Genomic DNA, 27,508 nt, shown 5'->3' with positions numbered 1-27,508 from the left:
TCATAACTCTGGAGGACCATGATGACAAAAGCTTAAATCACTTGCCCCTTTCTGAATTCAATGACTGCTTAAGATTAATAAGAAATTACTATTACATGCTTTCACACATCTATTGCTTTGATAAAAGATTGTTTAAACTTGTTCAATTCTTTCACAGGTTCTAAACACGTCAATCTTACTTTTGTTTTTCAGACTGAAGTCAACCAAGCAGAGTTCTTGCTCCCAGCATAAAAGTCAAGGCCTCTCAAAGTCCAATGCTACGTCCCCGTCGTGAGAGGTGGAAACGGGCAAGGCTGGCTAACAGGGCTCTGGTGAAGCTGTATAAGCCCATCCCAGGCACAGTGGGTACAATGGATTACAGAAACTTTGATGAACTCCAACCATACCATTGACTTTGGATGATGGAGATGGGAGGTCAATGGCCTCTGCTCCCCTGGGAGCTAGGAGCCCAAGAAGAAAAAGAATAAAAACTGAGACCTCTTTAACAGATCATATTATCTACATGAAATCATGAATGAGTGACTGCACTCTAAAGTCCACTTTCTTCCCCCTCAATAAATTAATTCCATTCAATGTTCACTTCATTAAAATTAATAAAATATTTACACAAGAGATATTATATTTACACATTTTCACAGAACAACATAAATGTACTGATTTTAAAGGCAACTCCAGAATACAAACTATGTGCAATAAATATTATATTTTTACAACACGTTTCACCCAAGTTACTGTTGATCATTTACTATTTACTTCTGAAACGTTTGAGCTGATGTTTAACACTTCCTGAGAATCACTGGTTGCTATCATCATCAGTCTCAATAAAAGAATAGTTAAATTCAAAGATGTTCCATCTGCGGTAGACTAAACTCCCTAGCACTTCTCATTCTCATGAAACAACATTAAAAATCGGTGCTGGGATCACTGCAAAAGAGCTAAGAGTGCATAGAAACTGATAAATATTATATACTCCCCTTTAAATGTGTGCATGGGATATTTTATGCAAATATCTATAGCTCTGAGAAGTGCAGAATACTGATTAAGTGCTACAGAATTCAGTATAGATCAAGTTCAGAATTAACTCCAGACAAAAATAAAATAATCAACCGAATGGATTTTTTGTTCAACAATAAAGCAGCAGTGCTTGCTCCTTCAGGACTGAATGGAGTACACTTCCCCTCATCCGGTACAAGCTGTTAGTAAATGGTTTCTGTTTAAGACTTGCCACATTCAGCAGAGTTACGTCACAAAACCTGCTGATCGGACAATCAAACTGAAGGATTCTGATAGTTCTAATTTTTATAATCTTTAAATACATCACAGAACGGAAGGGTAGAGGCTGAAAAATCATAAACAATCAAATAAAATTATATTTACAATTTATTTTAAAATCCATGAATCTTGAAAATACTATTCTAAGAGAATTCAGGAGCGCACAAATAAAGTTAGATTTTCAGAACTAAGAGGTACTTCGGCAATAATTATGGATTTTTCTTATTCATTATGCAATTTGACAAGCATTTAACTGGCAATTCTAATTACCCTACTGTTGAGAGTTCAGTTAAACTCCATTCATTGGGGACTTAGATTTTATTGGTCTTACACTAAGACGAGCACAAAAAAGCTCACATCAAATTAACGATTTAGCTTTGAGACCCCCAACATGGCCTTGACAAGAAGTCGCAAGGGAACCTCCAGACTTCTGTGTTTAATTGCATGCAGGTGGACATCAGAAGCTGCTGTTAGCGATGGTGGTGAATGCTGGAAGTTATACTCTTGTTCCATCTACAAACTCTGGGCCAATTTCATCCAGGGGGCAGAAGAAAAGCTCTACAATGGATATTTTCAAGCATTATTGAGTGGGAATGTGTAACATACAGATATTTCAGCCAGTAATTTGTCCTCATAGAATGTTATTATTAAAGGATATTTGACTCAAATAACACTGGCAATCTATAACTGTATTAGGTAAGTAGTGGAAAGAAGCATAGTTACCATAATTTAAATTATTATAACTGTTCCCCACAAATTGTAAACTCTTAATATATATCCAAACACTAAATTAATTTTAGTCTTTTTAAAAAGAAGGATCACCATTTCTGACATTTCATCAAGTGTACGTCCCTTCACTTCATCCAACTCGCTCTTCAATGCAGATACTCTCTCCAGCTCTTCTTGAGTGTCACTGAAACCTGTAATACCATGCTTTGCTTCAATCGCTTGCTGTAAACACAAATAATTTGACAAAGATTACCATATACGGATCTCAGCTGGTAAGATAAATCTTAAACAATTATAATGCAAGTCTTATATATAATAGCCAAGGACCATAAAATATAAACCATGAAAGCACTAGTTAAAATACACTTGGAATACATCTGAGGAATAACTTCTTTGTGCATTTTGTGAATGACCAAGCCTTATTATCAGCTTTATTTTCTGTCTATGCATCACCTCACACAACTTGAGTCTAATAACTCGCAGGGAAAATAAATTTCAAAGGATCCACTCTTCTGACATCTGGGTACAAAACAATAATAGTTAAAGGCAAAATGATGCAGGAAATGAAGCTGTAAATTAATATGGCAATTATGCTTTCAATTCCACCCTTTATCAAAATTCTCTGCAATTTCTACCAAAATCAAACCAATCTGATGACAGTCCCATCCCATGCGCTGATTAGATCAATTATAATTGCATCTTCTTCAATAACCTGTACTTATATAGCACTTCTAACATTGTAAATCATTCTAATAGGTTTTTCAAAGACAATTACCAACAAAATGTAGGGAAACAGGCATCTGAATTTTGTTGAAAAGACATCAACCTTAAATGTTAATTGTTTCTCTCTTCACCAATGCTTTCAGGTTTGCAACATCTATAACTTTTAACTTTAAAATTTTGGATGAACTAAATTTTACAGGTTGTAGTCTCCATTACTGTGAGGATCAGCTGAGCTTAAATGCTTAAGGGAGCTAACATGGGGGATTACCAAGCAAATTCAATTCTACATATTTTGGATTTTTAAAAAACATATAGTAAAACCTAGCTAAAGAACCAAAGATAACTGTAACAAGGACAAATACTATGGAAGTTTGAACTAAAATTGATGCTATCAAAGAGAACAGAGCAACATTAAAAATCTGTTGCAAAAGGTACCAGCAAATTTTTTTGAGCAATAAAAAATTAATTCCTGTGTAATAACACCTGTTTACAAAGAACACAACTGCAAAGGCAAAATAATGGATTCATAAAATCTTATTTTTGAATATTATTAATTTTTGCCTCAGATGATAATAAATGACAAGTAGACATTTGCTTATTTTTAAAAAAATCAATAGATAGAAATTGAGGGAATAGATATAAAAAGAGGGAACAACTTCATTCACTCATCACTGAGCTGTTCTCATAACCCTTGGATTCACTTTCAAGCTTTCTTCACCTCCTGTTCTCGATATTTATTTATTATTATTACTTCTTTTGTATTTGCACATTTTGTTGTTTTTTGCACATGGTTGTTTGACCATTCTGTTCAGTGTAGTCTTTCATTAATGCTATTGTGTTTCTTGGACGTATAGTGTATGCCTGCAAGAAAATTAATCTTAGAGTTCTATATGTTGACATATATGTACTTTGAACTTTAAATAGAATACTAGCTCCTGTAATTTTAAAGAGGGCAAAGAATTACAAATAGGTTTAATGTAAAGAATGTGAAAAAACAACATTTAATTATCTGAGAGACATTCTACATGCTTAAAGATAAAAATTATAAATTAGAAGCTAATATTAACTTATACTTTTCTCAGTAATCACTGAGCATTACTTAAAGGCACTGGAACTTGTAGGGGGATGACTGAAATGTTTCATGGTAAGTTGTATCATTTCAGATAAATTATCAGTAACTTCTCAGAATGGACCTGAGCATTGAAGTGTACTGAAAGCAAGGTTCTCATATTACCAGTTGTTGCTGCATGGCTTCATGCCGCTGTTTTAGAATTTCTTCTGTCCTTTGCAGGACACCATACTCTGCTCTCAGTTCTGCCAGTTCTTGGCGCTTCTTCTTATATACAGTACTCTTGCTACGAAGTTTGCTGACATAGCGTTTGAACTAAAATTTAATGAGAACAAGTTAATATAGTCAGTGCTGAAAATAAATTGGGAGGCCTGCTGCCTCCAATACAAAAATACTGGAAAAAAGGTATTATTAGTTTCAGAATTGACAATAATCTATGTCTACAGAACAAAAGAGAGACTGCCAGTGCTAAATATGGCAGTCTCATTTTCTTAGACAACATGGAATAGTCTATAAAAAGTCCTAGGCAGGAAGCCAAAAATAGTCATGAAAATGTATCACGTAGAGTTTTCCCCACCCACTAACTTTCCACCATGGAGCTAAATGTTGAAGCATCTTATTTAAATAATTCATACCAAAATTTGAACCCTTTCTTCCCCAACCAAAAAAAATTAAAACAATTTCAGCAGCTAAGCCAAGAATAATTAATATAAGCTTAAAAATAATAGCACATTCAATACGATTGTTGTGATCCATAATTCATACTCCACATAATATCTTTAGCATTTATAGTACAAAGCTAATTTTCATGTTATATAATTATCAATAGTCTACAATCTTTGCAATATAATTTGTTCTAGATTTGCCACTGAAATATTAATTTAAGTAGACTTTCTATTTCCACTAAATCAATTAGCCAGATTTCATTTTCATTAAAAGATCTAACAGATACAGTTTACTTATGTTGAATGACTTAAATGTAAATTTATAACTTATAATAATGAAATTGACCAAAAATTCATATCATTCACTAATACGGCATATCAAAGCAGTTTAAATGTTCTCAATCAGAAAATGACCAGGTTACTTTTTAAAAATTTACTTAGAGATACAATGTAGAACAGACCCTTCCAGCCCAACAAGCTACAGCACCCAGCAACCCACCTATTTAACACTTGTTACACTTCAATTCCAAACTGTATTTTATGAAGAAAAAGATTAGCTTTATTTGTTACATGTACAATGAAACATATAGTGAAATACATAATTTTGCATGAAATCAAATTGGTGAGGATTGTGCTGGGCAGTTCACAAGTGTCACCTTACTTCTGGCGCCAAAATAGCAGGTCCATAACTCGCTAATCGTAACTGTACATCTTTGGAATACAGTAGACTTGAACACCCAGAGAAAGCCCGTACAATCACAGGTAGAACGTACAAATTCTTTACAGACAATGGTGGAAATTGAATCCCAATCTTACAGCTGCTGCTGTAAAACATTATGTTGACCCTTATGTTACCATGCCACCCTTTTGTTTTGGCACTTTCTTGTAGTTAATGATGTATTAACCATTGTATATTAAATACTGATATTTAATTCTAAATGGAATGGAATTTTTTATCGCATTCTGTATCGATCGAATGCTCTGCAGCATTAGGACAGGTTTTCTGTTAAAATGGCAGCACTCATCAATGAGCATTCATTCTTATAGAATGACAGATTCCACCAACAGCTCAAATCTCTCTAAAGCTCATCTTACATTCTCTAGTGCATCATAAATGGGTATTGATAATACCAAGTATTAATGGATATTGATTACAATTCAGTTTTTGGGAAACACAGAGATCATGAGGGATAACCCCACACTATTCTATTCCAGGACACATTTATCACCAATTATCTAGTTGTTACATTCAGACTAAAATTAATAGTCACATTTAATCATTGGTGAAATAATTAAATTGCTGTGGCAAAACACAGCAAGTCATTGATCTTATAGGTGAAAGAAAAACAACCATAAAAATACAAGTTAAAATATATCTTTTACCCATTCTTATTAATGATATGCACCCAAATATAAATAAAGATCCAGAATTTCTAAAAAAGATTTGTTATATTTTAATGGCACATTGGGTTAGTTTTCAATGTGAAAATCCTAAGAAATGACAAATTATGTAAATGAATTCATTGTTCATGCTGTGTAACTACTTCCTTGGTCTTTCAACAATCTTGCCAAAGTCATGCAAAATTAGTCATAATTCTGGTCTGACACCTCACTACTTTACCCTGGTCAACAGATGCAAATTTCTTCATTCTATGGCAGTTGTCTCAGCAGCCTCTCAGACTGCAAAACAAGGTCATAAAGGAAATAAATTTATGAATATTAAAGTAAAAGAAAATCATTGCACTTTCATTTTAATGCCAGATTTGGTGGCATCAGTATACTTAATAATTTACAGGCTTGGGTAGTCTCATTACCCCTGAAATAAACCAGGAGTCCTTCAACAGGAGTAGAACACAGTTCTAGAAATACCAGTTCCCTTCTGAGGCTTCCCCTACGTGGTCATTCTTCATTTATACACGATGCTAGCCAAGTAATGCAGAGTAGCAAATCATAATTTCTCAAAACTGAATACCAATCCTAGCCATATCCTAGTCACAAATATAGCTGCATAATAGTTCATTGTAGTACCTGGCAGCAGCTACCTGTCTGAAATCAGATACTTATTGAGGACCAAACACAGGATATGCTAAATTGCCAAATTCTACCTGATTATTCTTTCACTGAACAACAAAAAGCAACAAACTAACAGAAGCTGGAATTCTGAAATAAAAAAATCTGACTGCATGGGAGAGAGGGGCAATAGCAGGGAAAGGTAAATAAAATTGAATCTCTTTCTTCCCTTCTAATTACCCTTACTAAGAAGGTTCCAGGTTAATTTCATGCTGAAAAAAACTGCCAATTGCTGTGTGCAGCCTAATGAATCAACTCCTTAGTACAGCATAATTGCAATAAGTTAAAACAAAAATCCAGCTGATGCAACAAAGGGAAATTCAAATACTACAGCAAATTTGTTTCAAAGCTGGTTCAAGCAATACATTTAACCTTTCAAAACTTTGTGTGAATGCTTTGATTATGTGTCCATGTAAATTCATAAAATACAGTTAGAGTGCCTGCAATTTGCATGATTTGAACCACATTGTAAACTTCTTTGATAAGCATTAAAGAGAAAAAGAAAGTTGTCATCATTTGTAGGGCTGGTACCAGCCGCGCATTTGTTGAAGAAAGCTAATCAAAGAGCTACTGAGAAATTTTTAATTTGTAGACTTATTAACAAAGATAAGAAGCAAACTTGTTGAAGCTTGCATGTTAATTATACTTTGATCTTCAAAAGATCTATGGAGCTTATTCAAATACTGTGTAAAGAATGCAACATGTGTAACGTATTTGTCATGGGTCATAGCCACCTGTTTTTTGGCAAGCCACAAATGATAATCATAGTTTGGTAACTGGAGCTGCAGCACTACATACTTAATAGGTTACAAGCATCCACCCACTCAGCCTTCCTCCTCTGTAGGTCTCAGACTACACCATAGGTATGCAGCTCCACCTCATGTCAATTAAAAAGAAAATAATATTTACAGCTTAAGCTGGAACACACATTTACCCTTAGAAATAACATTTGCAAGAAAATGACTTTTATCCTTTTGAAAATTGAATAATTCTACTAAGCACAATAATCACAAACATTAGGTACAACCAGTGTAATGGAGACTTTAACAAAAGACCTTAAGGGCTATAAATATACAGCCCATACAATTCTCCACGGCCAACAACAGTATTAGCTTGCGGTGTTTATAGATCCATTTGAAACTGGTTGGGGAATATTGTCGGGGCAATATAAAACTGCTCACACAAGCAAACGCCACTCAGGAGCAACAGTTTCTTACAGTATTGAGAGGAGGCAATGAACTGTTATAAAGTGGAAAATCTTCACCACAATCCTCTCAACTTCCAGATTGAGCAATACCATCTTCATTTGTTTAACAGATAGGGACAGGTTACCCCAAAGCACATAGCAAGATGGAAAGTAGCAGCATTGACATTGATGTATTGTTTTTTAGTATATAGTAAAATAACAAGATATATTTCAAATTTAAATATTAGTCTTGCTCAGGGGCTGGGTAGCAGCCTGGTTCTATTCCCCATCTTCAAAATACATTATTGAAATAGCCTTGTATTTAGCAAAATTACTGTACAAAGTGCCTTTGAAGTAGCTTTGAAGAACAGCTTGAAGCAGAGTTTTATAACCTGACTCTTTTTATAAAGAACATGGACTCTAATCCTTCTATGCAGTGTCAGATTAATTAGAATAGATTTTCCGCAAACACATGCTGTTTACATTAACACATTCAGTGTTGACTAGGCCCCAATTCTTTTGAGGAAATGGTGGCAAACATTTTTTTACAAGGCTAGGGGGATAAATTCAAACATTTATAGAGGTCAAAACCTTTTTGAATAAACAGTTGAGGTGAATGCAATTCATCAGATTGGAATTAAACATAGTGATTGAAAAGTAGTTAATTGTGTTTTCTCAGCAGCATAAATGAGTAAACTAATACTAAACTAAAACTGTAGAAAGGCACAATGTCTGAACCTCCATATTTCATTTCTCATTACTGTTATTGGCTTCACTAAGGGACTTAACCCAGGCAGAAAGCAGCTTGATTCATAATGTTGCTTTCTGAACATTTAAAACCGCAACATCCAAACTCACCTCAGTAATACCTGTACAAATTTCCCACCTATGTTGATTTCAATAACTATGAAGGTTATTGCAGGATTTTGTTGTGGGCAGAAGTATATTATAATATAACATACAACTGAGTCAAGAATTGACATGGCATCTCTTAATTTTTTTCTTAACCCATTAAAATGTCTCATTTTCAATGCTACATATGTATATATCAGTGATGTATATTGATGAGTTGTTTATGCAAATTTGAATTATAGGGTGGTATTCACCATATATATTTATTTTCACACTGCCTGATCTGATATATCCAGCATTTTACATTATTTTGTCAGGCAGCATATTCCACCACCCCTCCAAACCCAATTCCCTTACCAGGCAATTTGTAAATGACTCAGCAGGAAAAATAATAACTAATATAAATATTATGTTTGCCTATGTCCAAGAATCCCAATATCCTTAGAGCACTAATAATATAGACACATGTATTTATCATTACTACTTAGAATCTGCATTATTATTATTATAGTATTTGCTGAGGCAAAATTATTTGATAAGCTTAATTAGAAGTATTTTGGAAACAAAAGTCCAGTTAAATTCAAAAGAATAGTTCTCAAGTGGTAATTATTTGAATGCATCTCAGTAAATGTGACAATAATAAACCAATACCAATACTTTTCTTTTGCAGCCACATACAAGACCAGGGAGGTCAACCGTCAAATGAAATCGGGTAACCATAACTACCGGTAGTTTAATCTGCAGAGTTTTCACTGCTATCTCAAAGGAAACACTGTAACACTACAGAGGCTACAGAGGAGATTTATAAAGGTAATACAAGGCCTGAATAATTTTGGTTATGAAGATAGATTAACTAAGCTGGGGTTGGTTGTTTTGTAACGGAGACTGAACAGTAATGTGATTGAGACATTCATGATCATATAGGCATGGGTAGAGTGGATAGTAAGGGCCCAGCTCCTTTAGCAGAGAGTTTAATAACTAAGGGACACATATTTAAGGGACGTAGAAGTATTAAAGGGTACTTGTTCCCCCACCTAGATGTTAGCTGGGCTCTAGAACTCACAACTTGACATGATAGTAGAGGTAGAAACTCTGATCACATTAGGGATAAAGAGATATAAACCAAATGCAGGCGAATGGGACTAGCTCAGTCAGACAACTGGACTGGCATAACCATATAACTCTATCATCACTTATGATTGTATCTGCTGGGTTTTACTGCAGCAATTCGCTGTGATTTCTTTAGAAACAACTTTAAAATTCATAAATTCTACCACCTAGAAAACAAAATATACATTATTGCCTCCAAGTTGCAGATTATGCTGAAATACATCAATACCCTTTCATGGCAATTGAATAATCCTGGAAAAGTATTCCTGATGGAATTGTGAGAATATGTTGATGATCTGTACAGCTCAAGAGAAAGACAAGCAGCAACTTTTAGAGGCAAGTAGGGATGAAAAACAAATGCTGATTTTCTTCCATATTCACAAGAACAAATAACTGAAATATTCAATGTTTAAAATAAAGATATTAACAATCTTTTACTTTGCAGGGTCTTCCACCTGAAGTATTAAATCTGTTTCTCTCTCCACAGATATATGCTGATGTGTTGCTCATTTACAACATTTTGTTTTTATTATAAAAAGATCTCAAATTTTCTCAGAGCTCATAAAACTCCAAGAAGGCACCAGACCATTTTATCAATTAAGGAGAAAACCCACAAGACAAGACAGCAAAGCAATTCAGTCTATCAAAGTTAACTCCTTGTTGAATAGTACTCTTACAATACCAATGGAACTTTAGAGGTTGGCTTGTATGACACACGCATCATGAATCAATAAATGTATATCAAATTAGAATGTACAACACCTAACAAATATCTTGTTCTTTCTTCAACTGATGAGATAGTATTGATATAACCTGCTTCAGTTATCTTACCTCATCACCTTTCAGAACTTCAGTGCCATCAAAATCACGAGCCTGACTCGTTTTCTGTGCCAGCTCTTTCTCCATGCTCAGAAGTTCTTCTCTGCATTCTTGTAACTCTTCAGCCTTTGCCTCTTTTTTGCGGGAAATGATAGATGCCTGGATGAAATTTAAATTTTACTTTAGAAGTTGGTTATTTCTAAGGTCTCATTACAGTTAAAACCAGTCCAAACATGGAACTTTGGAACTCATGTTGAAGTTGTCTTTTTATTCACAGTTCGGACCTACAGTCAGTGGGAAAGCACATACCAAACTCTGAACTTTGCTCGAAATTCATTTCGAACAACGGGCTCTTTTTTGGAAGTAGTGACCCTTCTTCCTTGAAGCCATTCATTTTCACAAAGCACTTCATGCAACGGGGAGGCTTCCCACGACATCCTCCTCCATTTTTCCTCCTATATTCTCCACAGCTCCCGCCAAAAGGACCACGAACCCCACCAGTGTCCGTCACAACTCTCTCTCCACCCAGCTTTCTCTAGAACCTTCTCCCAATTCCACCATCCTGATTAGCTGACACAGCATTCCTAAGTTGAACATCATAGCCCCTTACCTTTAACCGGAAACCCAAACATGCTAAAAGAAGAATGCACTACTTTTTCAGAACTGATAAAATGATATATCTACGGCATAGCAGTAAAAACCTTAACCAGGGCTTGGCACATATTATTTCAAAAGGATATGATGAAAATCAGAAACAAGCAAAAATACTAATCCCATTGTGCAATCGCACATTTTCATCAACCCCTCAGCAGAAGCTTAAGTACTGTATTCAACTTCTAGACAAAAATCTAAAGCTTCAAAATGATGTATTATTTCTGCAGCACCATTGTCTATTACATTGTTCAACTTAACTACATGTGTTAAAAGAATCCAGTAGTTTGGGTATTCATAAGCAAGAAGGGTCACCCCCAACCCCCAAAAAATTCACATATTCCTATTCTTTGCTTTTTGTTCATTACCATTCCTGAACTGACAATATGTGCTCTAATTTTGCTTACCCTTTCAACATTAGTGAATGAGCCTCCTGAATTTGAGTCAGTTTCATCAGACACATTTCTCAACCCAAGTACTGGAAGCACCTCCCCATTCAATTCTATGAGAGGAAATCTGACAGTGGAACATAGTTGTCTCAAGAGCAGCAATCAGCTGTGTAAAAATTCAGGTCATACACCTTCACTCGGGAGTCATGAAAGTCTCTACAGTTACAAAGGTCAATGCCTGCAGTTTCACTTTTCAAGCCAATACTTTTCCTCACCAAAGAGGATACTCCCAATCAAGGATAAAGGATGCTGTATAGGCTAAAATAGATAAAGGTCATATACTAGAGAGGCTGGAGTAGAAGATTAATTACTAAGTTTAGATATGAAGGTTCCAAGCAAACAAGGACTGAAATTTGTAGCTACTGACCATAAAATTCCAAATTTCTTCAAATGATGTCAAAAAATTGAAAAATTTCAAAATATACCTTTTGTGTAAAACAAAAACTTGCAAGAGTAAATACAGCAACTTCAAGCTATTCTAACTCTGATGGTGGGGGAACCTGGGGCATAATTAATAGTCGCGTACATTTCCTGAATTGGTTAATTTGCTCAGGTCTAATTTCATTGTCTGTGCCGGTTCCACATAGCTCTAAGTTCCCCAATCTTTCCAACATATACCAACCCAAGAAGCTCCTAATCTTAAATTTAATTTTAAAATTAAGTTCAATTTTCAGCTTAATTGTGCACCCCTCATTTGAGTCTCTCCCACCACTGGAAACATCTCAAAATCTACCCTTTCATACCTTCCTAACACTGAGAATATCTGCACAAACACCTTCACAAAAAAACAGTATCCATCAGCTAGGACCTCCACCACCCAGGCCATGCTCTCTTCTGACTGCTACCATCAGGAAGGTGGTACAGAAGCCTCAGGACCCACGCCACTAGGTTCAAGAACAGTTACTACCTACAACCATCAGCCTCTTGAACCAGAGGCTTCATTTGCCCCATCATTGAACTACTCCTATGACCTATGTACTCACTTTCAAGGACTCTACAACTCAACTTTGTCAATATTTATTGCTTATTTAATTATTATTATATTTTTCTTCTCATTTTGTATTAGCACAGTTTGCTGTCTTTTGCATCTTAGTTGTTGTCCATCCTATCAGAGGCAGTCTTTCATTAACTCTATTGTGTCACTTCTATTTACTGCGAAACTCAGGGTTGTATATGGTGACATACATGTTCTTTGATAATAAATTTACTTTGAACTATTGAACTCCTAGTTATAGCATGTGATTCAGTAAGATCATCCCCCATCCTTTAACTCCAAATCTAATTTCTTTAGTCACCATAATAAGACCACCCTCTCATTTGAGGAATTAGCTTAATGAATCTCTTTAGAACTGCCTCCAACACTGGTACATCCTTTGATAAATAAAGGCAAAACAGCAGTTCAATAAAGATTTTTTTCAATGGAGGCAATAAAGATTTTTTTACTACAAGTGGTACAGTATATGGGAATGCAAACCGGCTAGAGGACATATTACCACTATTAGTAAAAGTTTAAAGTTCAAAGTAAATTTATTATCAAAGTATATATTTGTCATCATATACAACTCTGAGATTTACTTTCTTGTGGGCATACACAGTCAATCCAAGAAACACAATAGGATCAGTGAAAGACTGCACTCAACAGGAAGGACAAACAGTGTGTAAAGGAGAACAAACTGTACAAATGCAAAAGAGAGAGAAAAAATAAATAAGCAACAAATATCAAGAACATGAGATGAAGAGTCCTTGAAAGTGAGTCCATAGGTGTGGGAACAGTTCAATAATGGGGCAGGTGAAGCTGAGTGCATTTATCCCCTTTGCTTCAAGAGCCTGATGGTTAAGGGGTAAAAACTTCTCCTGAATCTGGTGGTGTGAGTCCTGAGGCTCACAGTTATAAGTACAAAGCAAGTAGAGCAGGAGGCTAAGCACACAGCCTTGTGATGTATCTGTGCTAATAAGAGATTGTGGAAGAGATGTTGTTGCCAATCCAAACTGACTGTATAAGTACTGACTACTCTTTATACAGGCAGCTTCTACAACCAGATTATACACGTCCATTGGGCATTTAATTTCATGCAGCGGTAGTTTCTAAATGGGCTCCCATATGCTATTGATAAAAGTATTATCATAACTGCCAAAGACTAGGTTCCTTGCTGAATAGAGTTCCAGTTGGCAACCAATAGTACAAATCCCATTTCCAGAAAAGTTGGGATATTTTCCAAAATGCAATAAAAACAAAAATCTGTGGTATGTTAATTCATGTGAACCTTTATTTAACCGACAAAAGTACAAAGAAAAGATTTTCAATAGTTTTACTGACCAACTTATTTGTATTTTGTAAATATACACAAATTTAGAATTTGATGGCTGCAACACACTCAACAAAAGTTGGGACAGAGTTAAAATAAGATTGAAAAATGCACAGAATATTCAAGTAACACTGGTTTGGAAGACTCCACATTAAGCAGGCTAATTGGTAGCAGGTGAGGTATCATGACTGGGTATAAAAGTAGCGTCCATCAAAGGCTCAGTCTTTGCAAGCAAGGATGGGTCGTGGCTCACCCCATTGTGCCAAAATTCATGAGAGAATTGTTAGTCAGTTCAAAAGGAACATTTCCCAACACAAGATTGCAGAGAATTTAGGTCTTTCAACATCTACAGTACATAATATTGTGAAAAGATTCAGAGAATTCAGAGACACCTCAGTGCGTAAAGGGCAAGGTCGGAAACCGCTGTTGAATGCGCGTAATCTTCGAGCCCTCAGGCAGCACTGCCTAAGAAACCATCATGCTACTGTGACAATTATAGCCACCTGGGCTCGGGAGTACTTTGGAAAATCATTGTCACTTAACACAGTCCATCGCTGCATCCAGAAATGCAACTTGAAACTGTATTACGCAAGGAGGAAGCCATACATCAACTCTATGCAGAAACGCCGGCGAGTTCTCTGGGCCCCGAGCTCATCTCAGATGGACCGAAAGACTGTGGAACCGTGTGCTGTGGTCAGATGAGTCCACATTTCAGCTAGTTTTCGGAAAAAACAGGCGTCGAGTTCTCCATGCCAAAGATGAAAACAACCATCCTGATTGTTATTAGCGAAAGGTGCAAAAGCCAGCATCTGTGATGATATGGGGGTACATCAGTGCCCACGGCATGGGTGAGTTGCATGTATGTGAAGGTACCATTGACTCTAAAGTGTATATTAGGATTTTAGAGAGACATATGTTGCCATCAAAGCGACGTCTCTTCCTGGGACGTCCATGCTTATTTCAGCAGGACAATGCCAGGCCACATTCTGCACGGGCTACACCAGCGTGGCTTTGTAGACACAGAGTGCGTGTGCTTGACTGGCCTGCTGCCAGTCCAGATCTATCTCCTATTGAAAATGTATGGCGCATCATGAAGAGGAGAATCAGACAACGGAGACCATGGACTGTTGAGCAGCTGAAGTCTTATATCAAGCAAGAATGGACAAAATTTCCAATTGCAAATCTACTACAATTAGTATCCTCAGTTCCAAAACGATTAAAAAGTGTTATTAAAAGGAAAGGTGATGTAACACAATGGTAAACATGCCTCTGTCCCAACTTTTGTTGAGTGTGTTGCAGCCATCAAATTCTAAATTTGTGTACATTTACAAAATACAATTAAGTTGGTCAGTAAAACTATTGAAAATCTTTACTTTGTACTTTTGTCAGTTAAATAAAGGTTCACGTGAATTAACATATCACAGATTTTTGTTTTTATTGCATTTTGGAAAATATCCCAACTTTTCTGGAAATGGGGTTTGTACTTTATCACATTAATTAGCTGTAACTGCCAAGCCAAAGATTTGCACTCCATTAAATATTTATTAGTCAATAGATAGATAGATAGATACTTTATTCATCCCCATGGGGAAATTCAACTTTTTTCCATGTCCCATACACTTGTTGTAGCAAAACTAATTACATACAATACTTAACTCAGTAAAAAAATATGATATGCATCTAAATCATTATCTCAAAAAGCATTAATAATAGCTTTTAAAAAGTTCTTAAGTCCTGGCGGTTGAATTGTAAAGTCTAAATGGCATTGGGGAGTATTGACCTCTTCATCCTGTCTGAGGAGCATTGCATCGACAGTAACCTGTTGCTGAAACTGCTTCTCTGTCTCTGGATGGTGCTATGTAGAGGATGTTCAGAGTTATCCATAATTGACCGTAGCCTACTCAGCGCCCTTCGCTCAGCTCCGATGTTAAACTCTCCAGCACTTTGCCCACGACAGAGCCCGCCTTCCTTACCAGCTTATTAAGACGTGAGGCGTCCCTCTTCTTAATGCTTCCTCCCCAACACGCCACCACAAAGAAGAGGGCGCTCTCCACAACTGACCTATAGAACATCTTCAGCATCTCACTACAGACATTGAATGACGCCAGCCTTCTAAGGAAGTACAGTCGACTCTGTGCCTTCCTGCACAAGGCATCTGTGTTGGCAGTCCAGTCTAGCTTCTCGTCTAACTGTACTCCCAGATACTTGTAGGTCTTAACCTGCTCCACACATTCTCCATTAATGATCACTGGCTCCATATGAGGCCTAGATCTCCTAAAGTCCACCACCATCTCCTTGGTCTTGGTGATATTGAGACGCAGGTAGTTTGAGTTGCACCATATCACAAAGTCCTGTATCAGTTTCCTATACTCCTCCTCCTGTCCATTCCTGACACACCCCACTATGGCCATGTCATCAGCGAACTTCTGCACATGGCAGGACTCCGAGTTATATTGGAAGTCTGATGTGTACAGGGTGAACAGGACCGGAGAGAGTACGGTTCCCTGCGGCGCTCCTGTGCTGCTGACCACCGTGTCAGACCTACAGTCTCCCAACCGCACATATTGAGGTCTATCTGTCAAGTAGTCCACTATCCAATCCACCATGTGAGAGTCTACTCCCATCTCTGTTAGTTTGTGCCTTAAGATCTTGGGCTAACACCTACAACATTTTTTGAAGAGAATCTATTGAGAGCACACTTTCTTTTCTAATGGTTTACATTTTCCTTACCTGTTGGCGGAAAAGGAAAAGTTTGTCATCCATTGGATCGTTTCTCATCATTCTCTTTTCAATTAATTGGTTAATTTGTGTATTAACTTCCTTGATCTAAAAGAAAAATCAATCATATCAGTGAACTGCTTCTAGAAATAAAGAAGCAGTAAAAGTAGCAAGAAATTGAGAGGAAGTTCTAATCATAAGACACAAACACAACAACTAGAAAATATACCTAGAGGAATAGATACTTATACAAGTACAAAGCAGAAAGAGTTAGATAGACACAGACGTAAAGTGAGAAGATGGGGTGGGGGTCGTCTCATTTCAATTCTGTCTTTTGTCCTTATATAAGCTTTGCACTTGCTTTTGCTAACTATTATTTTCAAATTTTAGAATTCCTAATATTTTGTTTTCAAAAGGAAAGATTTTAATTAAAATACAAATATTGGATAAAAAGTTTGAAAAAAAGAGTATCGTTATTTAACAAAATGTGTGACTGGATAATATTTTTCTCTTCTTTAGCAATGGGTATTGAAGACAAGGAGCTGCAGTTGTCACCTCAGTAGATAGCAACCCAATGAATTACATTTTTCCTTGCTGGCTTAAGTTAGCAATCCGTGACTCCTGAGTGCTGCCCAAATGGACAAGGAATTCAGAACTAACCTGAAAAATGCTTGCTGCCATTCCAACAACACTTCAACCACTGGATTCTCATTGAGTAAGGCAGCAGACAGCAACTTTGTGCAATTTCACATCAATTATGCTGAGAAATGTAGGTGCCAAAACTGCAGTATCTTCAACAACCCCAGCAATTTCAATGGAGAGGAACGGCTCTCAAGCAATTTATATGTTTAAGTAATCTACATTTTTAAACCAAATTAACTGAAATGTGTTTAATTGATAAGTGTATTCATTATTTAAGTTTGCTTAAACACAAGTTTAACTTTAGTACTAATCTTGAGCAAAGACTTAACTCAGCTGATGAAGAACCTTTAAGGTGGGGCTCTGTGGTTTTTGGCAGAAATTTCAGTGCAGTGTATAACTCCACTGATTAATAGTTGACTTCTGGGAACTAGTTGTTGGCACTTGTCTGTAAATTAGGTACATTAGAGATATTTTGTGCTGTGCCATCTTAAGAGGCAAGCATAACAAAGCCTAATACCATTCATTGGAAAGAACTATTCAATTTCTAGTAAATTAACTTGTCTTCCCTTAGGTCTGGGTTAATGAGCAGGCTGGAGAGGATAGTGTATCCTTTAAGTGAAATACAAGTCCCTGAAAAATAGACCAGCTGATGATAACAATGCTGCAAGCCCACAAGTGCTGCAGGTATAGTTCTCACATTAAGGAAGGTTGAACAGAACTATCTCACAGGATATATGTTGAGTTTCACAGAGTTAGAATGACACTGTTGTGTTAATTTAATCAGTAAGCCATTAAGGAAAGTTGCAAAACATTCCTTTAGTTTGCAAAGTACTCATAATTTATACATATTGCACAAAAGAGGACTTTGCTAAAACTGCAATACTATTAAACACAATCATCAAATGTAGCAAAAAATTATGAACAACATTTCATGAAATAGTGATGACAGAAATTTTCATTTCCCCTTTATTTTGTTGTATTCCTTCATAATTTACAGGAAATAACAGGCAGGACAGACAAAAGAGAGTCAGTGGATGTTACTTATTTGGATTTTCAGAGGCCTTCGACAAGTTGCCACACACGAGGCTGCCTTACAAGAGCCCATGGTATTATTCTAGCATGGATAGAAGATTGGCAAGACCCAAAGAATGGAAATAAAGTGGACTTTTACTCATTGACTGCCGGTGACTAGTGATGTTCCAGAGTTTGGGACTCTTCTTTTCACATTATATGTCAACAATTTGGATGACGGAATTGATGGCTTTGTATCTAGGTTTGCAAATGATATAAATATAGGTGGAAGGGCAGATCGAGTCGAGGAGGCAAGAGGTCTGCAGCAGGAATTAGACAGGTTGGGCAAATGGGCAAAGAAGTGGCAGAAGTGGTATAGGGCATTGCTCAGACTAAATTTGGAGTATTGTGAACAATTTTGGCCCCCTATCTAAGAAAAGATGTGTTGGCACTGGAGAGGGTCCAGAGGAGGTTCATGAGAATGATAACCAAAATGAAAGGGTTAACATATGAGGAGCATTTGATGACTCTAGGTCTCTACTTATTGCAGTTAGAAGAATGAGGGGGGATCTCATTGAAACCTACCGAACATAGAAAGGCCTAGATAAGAGTGGATGCGGAGAGGATGTTTCCTATAGTGGGGGAGTCTAGGGCCAGAGGAACAGCCTCAGAATAGAGGGACATACATTTAGAACAAAGATGAGGTAAAATTTCTTTTTAACCAGAGGGTGGTGAATCTGTGGATTAATCAGGGCATCAAAGGGTACGGGGGAAGGCAGAAGAATGGGGTTGAAAGGGATAATAAATCAACCATGATGGAATGGCGGAGCAGACTCGATGGGCCGAATGGCGCGATTCTGCTCCTGTGTCTTATGGTCATAATTTAACACACTAAGAATGTGATAAATTAGGTCCATTTGAGGCAGTTGTCAATCGCTAACAAAATAAGATTACAAAGAATGTACATAAGGCATATTCACTATAATCAACATCCAAAGCGATATAAAACATTGTCACGTCACTGCACCTTAGCTTCAAGATCATTGAGATCAGACTGTCCCATAGCAGGTTCCAGGGCCACCTTTTGTAAAAAATTAACAGTTTTCTTTTTGCTCTCTAATTCCTTAGGAAGTTTGTCAGAAACCATGTAGGTATTAAATTTGATCTCTTCATCCAGCCTCTTCATCAAACCTGAAATGAACATTCAGTTATTATCAGGCAGAGACAATAAAGTACTTTACTCTCAAAATAAAACCGGGCACATTAATTAACAGTTACTGATTGTTTCTTTTGAATAGATTTTATTTTTGGTTTCTTTTGAATAGATTTTATTTTTGGTTTCTTTAAATTCTATACCACATTACTCAGTATGTTAACTTTTGAATCTTTATTTTAGATAATATTTATTATAGATTCTACATGCTGGTCTATTTTTCAGGGATTTGGATATTTTTCAATCTACAATTGTCAGCACTAGAATTCACAAATGCTTAAAACCATCACCACTTCCATCGAAAGGCTTAAATAAACCTCACAGTCTGGTTATTAGGCAGATCACCTCAAATATTGAATAATATTTTCATTTCATCATGGAACAACTATGCCTTCTGCAGGCTGAACATGAGATTTCATTTACAGAGAACTTTGTATCTAGTGTAAATCCTTATACAGGAAATTTGTACTCTCTCAAGATAACTCAACACCACCTTCTTAAAAACAATTAAAAGCAAGACATTACAAGCACTACTCATTTCTTATAAATGAATAAAAATTGGAACTATTAACCTTTATTTGTAAAGGAAATGAAAAATTGAAGCAATGAAATAATGTAAGACAATTAATGACTGCAAAATATTACATACTTTCAGATTTGTTGTCAATTCTGCAAATGTTTTCTTTCCATCCATGACACTGGACAACAAAGATTTTGCTTCCTGAATACTTTTGGGTATATCTTATGGATTTTTGGCTGCTGAATATCACCATGAAATTTCCCTATCACGCACCATTTTTGAAATCGCCTATATTTGCCGTTTCAATTTATAATTCAAGTCAATTAAAATGTTGCTCAAAATGTAATCTGAAAAGTTTTCTACCTTGTCCAGGCATGACTGGGCATGCTTAGGCAGGGCAGATGCTGAATGGCAGGTTTTAGAAAGGCTATAAATTTCCATGAAGGATTTTGATATTTGAGATACATAATTCCAAAAATAACTGATGTCAATTTTTTTTTGTAATTTATTTTTTTTAATTGAAGTTCATCATCAAACAAACATTTCCATAATATGTATTCCAGACATTGTACACATATATCATATAATCATATATATCACAAATCTCCACAAAGTATTTATCTGAGGTATACAGTTATAGAAAAGAGTGGAAAGAAAAAACAAACAAAAGGAAAAAACTATGTACAAGTAGGGAGTGATCTTTTTTTTTTACAACCTATTCATTGATTTGTGAGAATAAAATCAGGCCTATGAGGCATAATGTAGTTAAACCATTTTTCCCAGTATAAATCAAATTGTTCTAGCTTATGATTAACAGATGCTGTTATCTTCTCCATTTTGTAAATGTTCACTGTAATTTCCATCCATGTATTTAAAGTTGGGCTCTCCTGTGATAACCATTTCCTAGTAAGAGTCTTTTTACCAGCCACCAACAATATATTCATTAAATATTTATCTCTTTTCAACCTTCTTGAGGTATATATCCAAAATATATGGTCTTACTCTCTAAGGGTATTTCACATTTAAAGATGTCTTGTAGGGCATTGTGTATCCCCCTCCAATAGTTTTTGATAACAGGGCAGTCCCAAAAAATATGATAATGATTTGCATTTTGATTTCCACAATTTCTCCAGCAAACAGGGAGGTTACTATCATAATGGGATTTCTGAGAAGGTGTAATAAAATATCTTATCAAGTTTTTCCACCCAAACTCCATTTCCGTGAACTGGTACACTTCCATTGATACCTCCATATTATTGTCCATTCTTCCTCAGATATAATTATCCCTCCTTCCTTCTCCCATTTTGTTTTAATGTATGAAGTCGAATGTGTTTTAAGATTTGACAACCCCTTATACATGCTTGAAATGATTCTACTACCGTTATCTGAATTATATGCTTTTCTAAATAGCTCTATCAAGCATGTACTTGCCTTGGTTATAATTTTAAGCATCTTATTAACATATTGTCGCATCTGTAAATACCAATAAAAAGCATTTCAAAACTGAACGGTGTTCCTTCTTTCATTATGTAGCAAAGAACTGTTATTCCTTTAGTTGTCTAGTCCTTAAATCTAGCATCCAATTTATTTGGTGTAAAATCCGAGTCATATGCACACCATTTAAGAATTTCAATATCTCCCTCTAGATTATGGTAAATTCTTTTATAGTAGTTTTCCACATTTTAAGAGTCAATTTCACCCATGGGTTATCAATAGTATTTATGTACCTTTGCAGGTTGTTATCAGCCAAAATTGCTTGTATGGGGATGGGAAGTACCTGCTCCTCAATGTTTTACCATTGAGCGTCATATGATGGGTTGCACCAACATATCACAGCTCTCAACTGTGCTGCAAAATAATAATCTCTAAGATCCCTTTTCCTTTGCTAATTGCTAAGTTTTGAACTGATGTCAAATTTAAGGAAATCATTTTTGTTGGTCCACAAATCAAACAAGTCACCAATGACAGGTAATTCAAAGAACTTCTACTGGAACTAGAGAAAATCACATGGAAGACATTCAAGGATGTTGTTCAAAATTTTCTTGACAACTACAGAGCACCAAACCATATGCAGCTGGTTGATGATACTTGTATGCTTCAAGCACACAAAACCATGAAGTGCAACATGTCGCTAAAGATTCATTTTCTGCATTCCCATTTAGACTTCTTCCCTGCAAATCTTGGCACTGTCAGTGACGAGCACGGTGAAAGGTTTCAGCAGGACATTGCGATCATGGAGAAATGGTATCAGGGCAACTGGAATTCATCAATACTGGCTGATTATTGTTGGACACTTAAGCGAGAAGCCTCAGACACTGAGTACAAATGAATATCATCAACAAAACATTTTTAGCTTAGTTGAACTATTGCAAAGCATCAGCACCATTATGCAATTAAACACATTATATTAATTAAAAGTTACTTTCTTTTTTTCTCCAAATTCCTACATGACACAAGTAAACTGAAATTATGTTTGTGTTCAGCTTTAAATGATCTATCATAAACAAAAAAAAAATCTGAGGAAACAAAACTTCCAAAAAAATTTATTGTCTGGTGTAATCACTCTACTATCACACTAGAGCAGATCCAAGCAACATCCAGGTTTCATCAAACAGTAACATAAATAACAGGAAATTACCATCTCATAAGAATATATTTAATCACTCCCCTTTTACCTTTCAACAGTGAGACCATGACTTAATTCCTGATCGTTGCACACCTTCACTTAAAGCTAAGAAGATTAAAATTAAGCCGCTCATGGTATAGGAAGTGGGAAGAAAGTGGGGTTAGCTTAAATGAAGGAAAACTGAATGGGCTGGCTGATTGACGTCTGTGATACAATGTTCTAGTCCTTGATTTTGACATAACTGTCTAAATTTATCTACACCTCTGCAATGATTATTCTCAATACTGGTACTGTACTCCACAAGGTTGCGTCCTCAGACCCTACTCTACTGCCTGTGCACTCATGACTGTGTGGCCAGATTCGGCACCATTGCAATGGGCCCCGATCTCAAATAATGATCAGTTGGAGGAAAGAAATAGAGAGCGTAGTAACATGTTGTCATGGCAACAGGCTTTCCCTCAATGTCAGCAAAGCAAAGAGGAGTGATGCACATACTCCTGGCCATATAAATAGTGCCAAGCTTGAAAGGATTGAGATTTTTAATTCCTTGGTGTAAGCATCACAAGCAACTTGCTCTGGTCCAACCATGTGCTCACCACAGCCAAGAATGCCTCTATTTCCTCAGGAAGCTATGTAAGTTTGGCACATCCCTGTGGACCCTTTCCAACTTTTATGAATGCACCATATAAAGTATTCTATCTGGTACATAATGGTTTGGGATGGCAACTGCTCTGCCTGGGACTACAATGAACTGTAGAGTGTGGACACAGCTCAGCACATCATGGAAAATAGCCTCTCCTCCACTGACACTGTCAGTACGTATTGCTGCCTCAGTAAAGAAGCCAACATAATCAAAGAGCCCTGTTTCTCTTCCACCCTTTCCAACAGGCAGAAGATACAGAAGGCTAAAAGCATGTACCACCAGGCTCAAGGACAGCTTCTACTCTGGCGCTGAATGGCTCTCTAGTATGATCAGATGGACTCTTGACTTCACACTCTACCACGTTAAGTTCTTGTACCTTATTGTCTACCTGCACTGCAGTTTCTCTGTAGCTGTTAAACTTTACTGTGCATTCTGTTATTGATTTATCTACTTCAGTCCAGTGAACAATGAATTGATCTGTATCAGAATCAGACTTTAATCGCCAAGTACCTATGCACGTACAAGGAATTTACTTCCGGCAGATGTTGTCTCTCTGCTCATAACAATAATAATGATAAATATAAATGAAAATATAAATTGTACATACAGGTAGTGCAATCCAAGTAATAGTTAGCTGACAGTTAACCGGCAGTTAACTGTTCAGCAAAGTGACCGCATTAGGGAAAAAACTTCTCCAGTGCCTATCAGTCTTAGTCTGGAGGGATCTGAAGCGCCTACCAGACGGAAGCAGAGCAAACAGTCCGTGCGCAGGATGGGAGGAGTCCTTTATGATGTTCCCCGCCCTCTTCTTCAACCTGGAAGAGTACAGGTCCACAATAGAGGGCAGGGAGGCTCCAATAATGCGCTCGGCAGTCCTCACTGTGCGCTGTAGTCTGGTTCTATCCTGCTTGGTGGCGGCTCCAAACCATACAATGATGGAGGTGCACAGGACAGACTCAATGACTGCAGTGTAGAATTGCAGCAGCAATTCCTGAGGCAGACCGTATTTCCTCAAGAGCCGCAGGAAATACATCCGCTGCTGGGCCTTCTTCAGGATGGAGCTGATGTTCTGCTCCCACTTCAGATCCTGAGAGATGGTGGTTCCCAGGAACCTGAAGTATCCGAGACAAGCTTTTCACAGTAAGCCAGTCCAATTCCATTTTTCTATTTCAACCTAAATTTGCTTTGATATTGTAGAACTTACAGTGGATAAATTCCGTTTGTGGTGTAACAATATATAGCAATTCCATGGAAAATAGCAGGCAGTTAAATGGCTCTTTTCCATGAATTCATCTGCACATGTTCAAAAATAATTAATGGTGTCACAAGATATCACATTAAAGACTTCTTTACAGCACAAATATTGAAAGAAAATTAGCTCTTACTAGCTAGACAGGCTAAGAATAAAGCAATACAAACATTTCAAACATTAGTCTGAAGGAGAGATATAGAAGCTGCCACCCAGCCCATTACTATGTCAGCAAAGTGAAATGTTCCTTGCTCGTTCATTCATTATGTGCCGTGTCGTATGACGTGGGCAATCATGGTCTTTCCATGACTGTAATTGTTCTTGGCAAATTTTCCTACAGAAGCCTTCTACTGAGCAGGGTCTTTACAAGACAGGTGACCCCAGTCATTATCAATAATCTTCAGAGATTGTCTGCCTGGTGTCAGTGGTCGCATAACCAGAATTAGTGATATGCACCAGCTGCTCAAACGGCCATCCACCATCTGCTTCCATGGCTTCACATGTCCCTGATCAGGGGGCTGAGCAGGCGCTACAACTTGCCCAGGCTAGCAGAGGGAAGAAGCACCTTACACCTCCTTTGGTAGAGGCGTATTTCCACCCTGCCACCCAGAAATATTCCCACTTCTGCAAAATTAATAAGCATACATAATCTGCATTCCCTCTAACCACCCAGCGAGTAGTGGAAATCTGAATGAGTTGACGTAAGAGAAAGACTGTAGAAGGTACGTGGTCAGAGTGCAAAAAGTGTGTGTGTGTATATATACGTATAAAGGTATAAACAGTACGCTTGTTGTATATGTACACATACATACAATGATGCTAGAAGGTTTGTGAACCGGGCAGAATTTTCTCTATTTCTGCATAAATATGACCTAAAATGTGATCAGATCTTCATGCAAGTCCTAAAACTAGATAAAGAGAACCCAATTTACATAAATAGCACAAAAAATTACACTTGTTCATTTATTTATTTGAGAAAAATGATCCAATATTACTTTTATTTGTTGGGGAAAGTATTTGAATCTTTGCTTTCAGTAACTAGTATGACCCCCTTGTACAGCAATAACTTCGACCAAATGTTTCTGGTAACTGTTGATCAGCCCTGCACATTGGCATGGAGGAATTTTAGGCTATTCCTCCTTCTAAAGCTGCTTGCTTCAACTCTGTACTGTTGTCGGGCTTCCTTGCATGAACTGCTTGCTTCAGGTTCTTCCACAATATTTCTCTTGGATTACAGTCAGGACTTTGACTCAGCTATTCCAAAACACGAATTTTCTTCTTTTTAAACCATTCTGTTGTTGATTTACTCTTGTCTTTTGGATTATTGTCTTGTTGCATTATCCAACTTCTATTAAGCTTCAGGTGACTGAATGCTACCTCGACGTTCTCCTGTAAAATGTCTTGATACAATTTTGAATTCATTGTTCCTTCAATGATTGCACACTGTCCAGGCCCTGAGGCAGCAAAGCAGCCCCAAGCATGATGCTCCTTTCACCATGCTTCACAGTAGAGATGAGGTTTCAGTGTGGTGTGTAGTGCCCTTTTCCTCCAAACACTGCAGTGTACATTTCTGCCAAAAAGTTAAACTTCTGTCTCATCTGTCCACAGAACATTGTCCCAGTAGCATTGCAGAACATCCAAGTGGTCTTTTGCAAACTTGAGATGTGCAGCAACTTTCTTGATTTTGGAGATTAGTGGTTTCCCCAAACGTGTCCTTCCATGAACACCATTCTTGCTCAGTGTTTTTCTTACAGTGGGCACACAAACAGAGACTTTAGCAAGTTCTAAAGATTTCTACAGGTCTTTTGCTGTCAACCTTGCATTCTTTTTCACCTCCTTCAGCTTTGCCCGTTGTGCTCTTCATGTGATATTTGCCGGATGCCCACTACTAGGTAGAGTAGCAACAGTACTGAGTTTCCTCCATTTGTAGACCACTTCTCTTACTGTGGACTGATGAACACTCAGGTTTTTAGAAGCACTTTTGTAGGCTTCTCCACCTTCATGCATCCCTACAATTCTTCTTCTAAGGTTCTCTGAAAGTTGTTTTGATCAAGGCATGGTGCACATAAACAGATCTTTCCTGCGAAGAGCAGGCTCTGTCAGTAACCTGACTTTGTGTGTCCTTTTTATATATATATATATAAGGCAGGGCACCTCTACAACTCACTTCTCCAATATCATCTCATTGATTAGAATATCTGAATCCAGATAGCTTTTGTAGAAAACATTACCTCTGAGGTTCACATACTTTTCCCAACAAATACGCGTAACATTAGATCACTTTTCTCAATAAATAAATTAAAAGTATAATGTTTCTGTGTTATTTATTTAATTTGGATCTCTTTATCTAGTTTTAGGACTTCCATGAAGATCTAATCACATTTTAAGTCATACTTATGCAGAAATAGAGAAAACTCTACATCTTTCACAAACCTTCTAGCACCACTGTATGTACAACTATCACTGTCTGTGCTTTTGAGCCAAGTCTCCTATCACTTAGGCTTTCTTTGTCCAATGGGCAAAACCTTTGCTTTATCAATAGCACACAACAACCAGTGTGCAATGACCATCCCACATTTTAAAAAAATCACAAAAGGGATTATCCACTCATCAGAATTGGAGTAGAGACACACTATTCTTAAAACTAAGGATTTGCACAAGAAGGATATCTTCCCACAAGGCAGAGCAGCTTCATGAACAATCCAATTTTGTAATCATTTTTTCACATTTGTCCAGAGCTCTTTTCTCTGTTATTTCGGTTTGAACACATTTAGTAAGATTGCACTGTTCAGTTTTGCACTTACTTTCAGGCTTTGCATCTGCTGAGGCCTGCCGGAGGTCCTTCAATTGCTGTTGTGCTCTCTGTAGTCTTTGCTCTGCATGGAATAACTGCAAAATTAAATATAAAATATAAAATCCCGCATAATAAAACGGCAAAAGATGACAAAAGGATATTTATTTAAAATGGATCAAGGCTAAGCATAA

General features: G+C 36.9%; 1 protein-coding gene across 1 annotated transcript in view; it reads right to left on the bottom strand.

The window, feature by feature from the left end:
- The window catches only part of ift81 (intraflagellar transport 81 homolog), a 71,737-nt gene that overhangs the window by 26,937 nt on the left and 17,292 nt on the right, over window positions 1–27,508 (bottom strand). The window contains exons 8-13 of the mRNA XM_073065617.1: window positions 27,328–27,412; window positions 19,300–19,463; window positions 16,632–16,727; window positions 10,508–10,654; window positions 3,959–4,108; window positions 2,095–2,223 (exon numbers count right to left, since the gene is read on the bottom strand). Of these exons, the coding sequence (XP_072921718.1) occupies window positions 2,095–2,223; window positions 3,959–4,108; window positions 10,508–10,654; window positions 16,632–16,727; window positions 19,300–19,463; window positions 27,328–27,412 (771 nt within the window). The remainder of the gene's footprint in view (window positions 1–2,094; window positions 2,224–3,958; window positions 4,109–10,507; window positions 10,655–16,631; window positions 16,728–19,299; window positions 19,464–27,327; window positions 27,413–27,508) is intronic.

This window comes from Hemitrygon akajei, chromosome 14 (assembly GCF_048418815.1).
Source record: "Hemitrygon akajei chromosome 14, sHemAka1.3, whole genome shotgun sequence".
Taxonomy (NCBI): domain Eukaryota; kingdom Metazoa; phylum Chordata; class Chondrichthyes; order Myliobatiformes; family Dasyatidae; genus Hemitrygon; species Hemitrygon akajei.
Note: the sequence above shows the minus strand (reverse complement) of the source record. Positions and strands in the feature narration are given on the sequence as shown.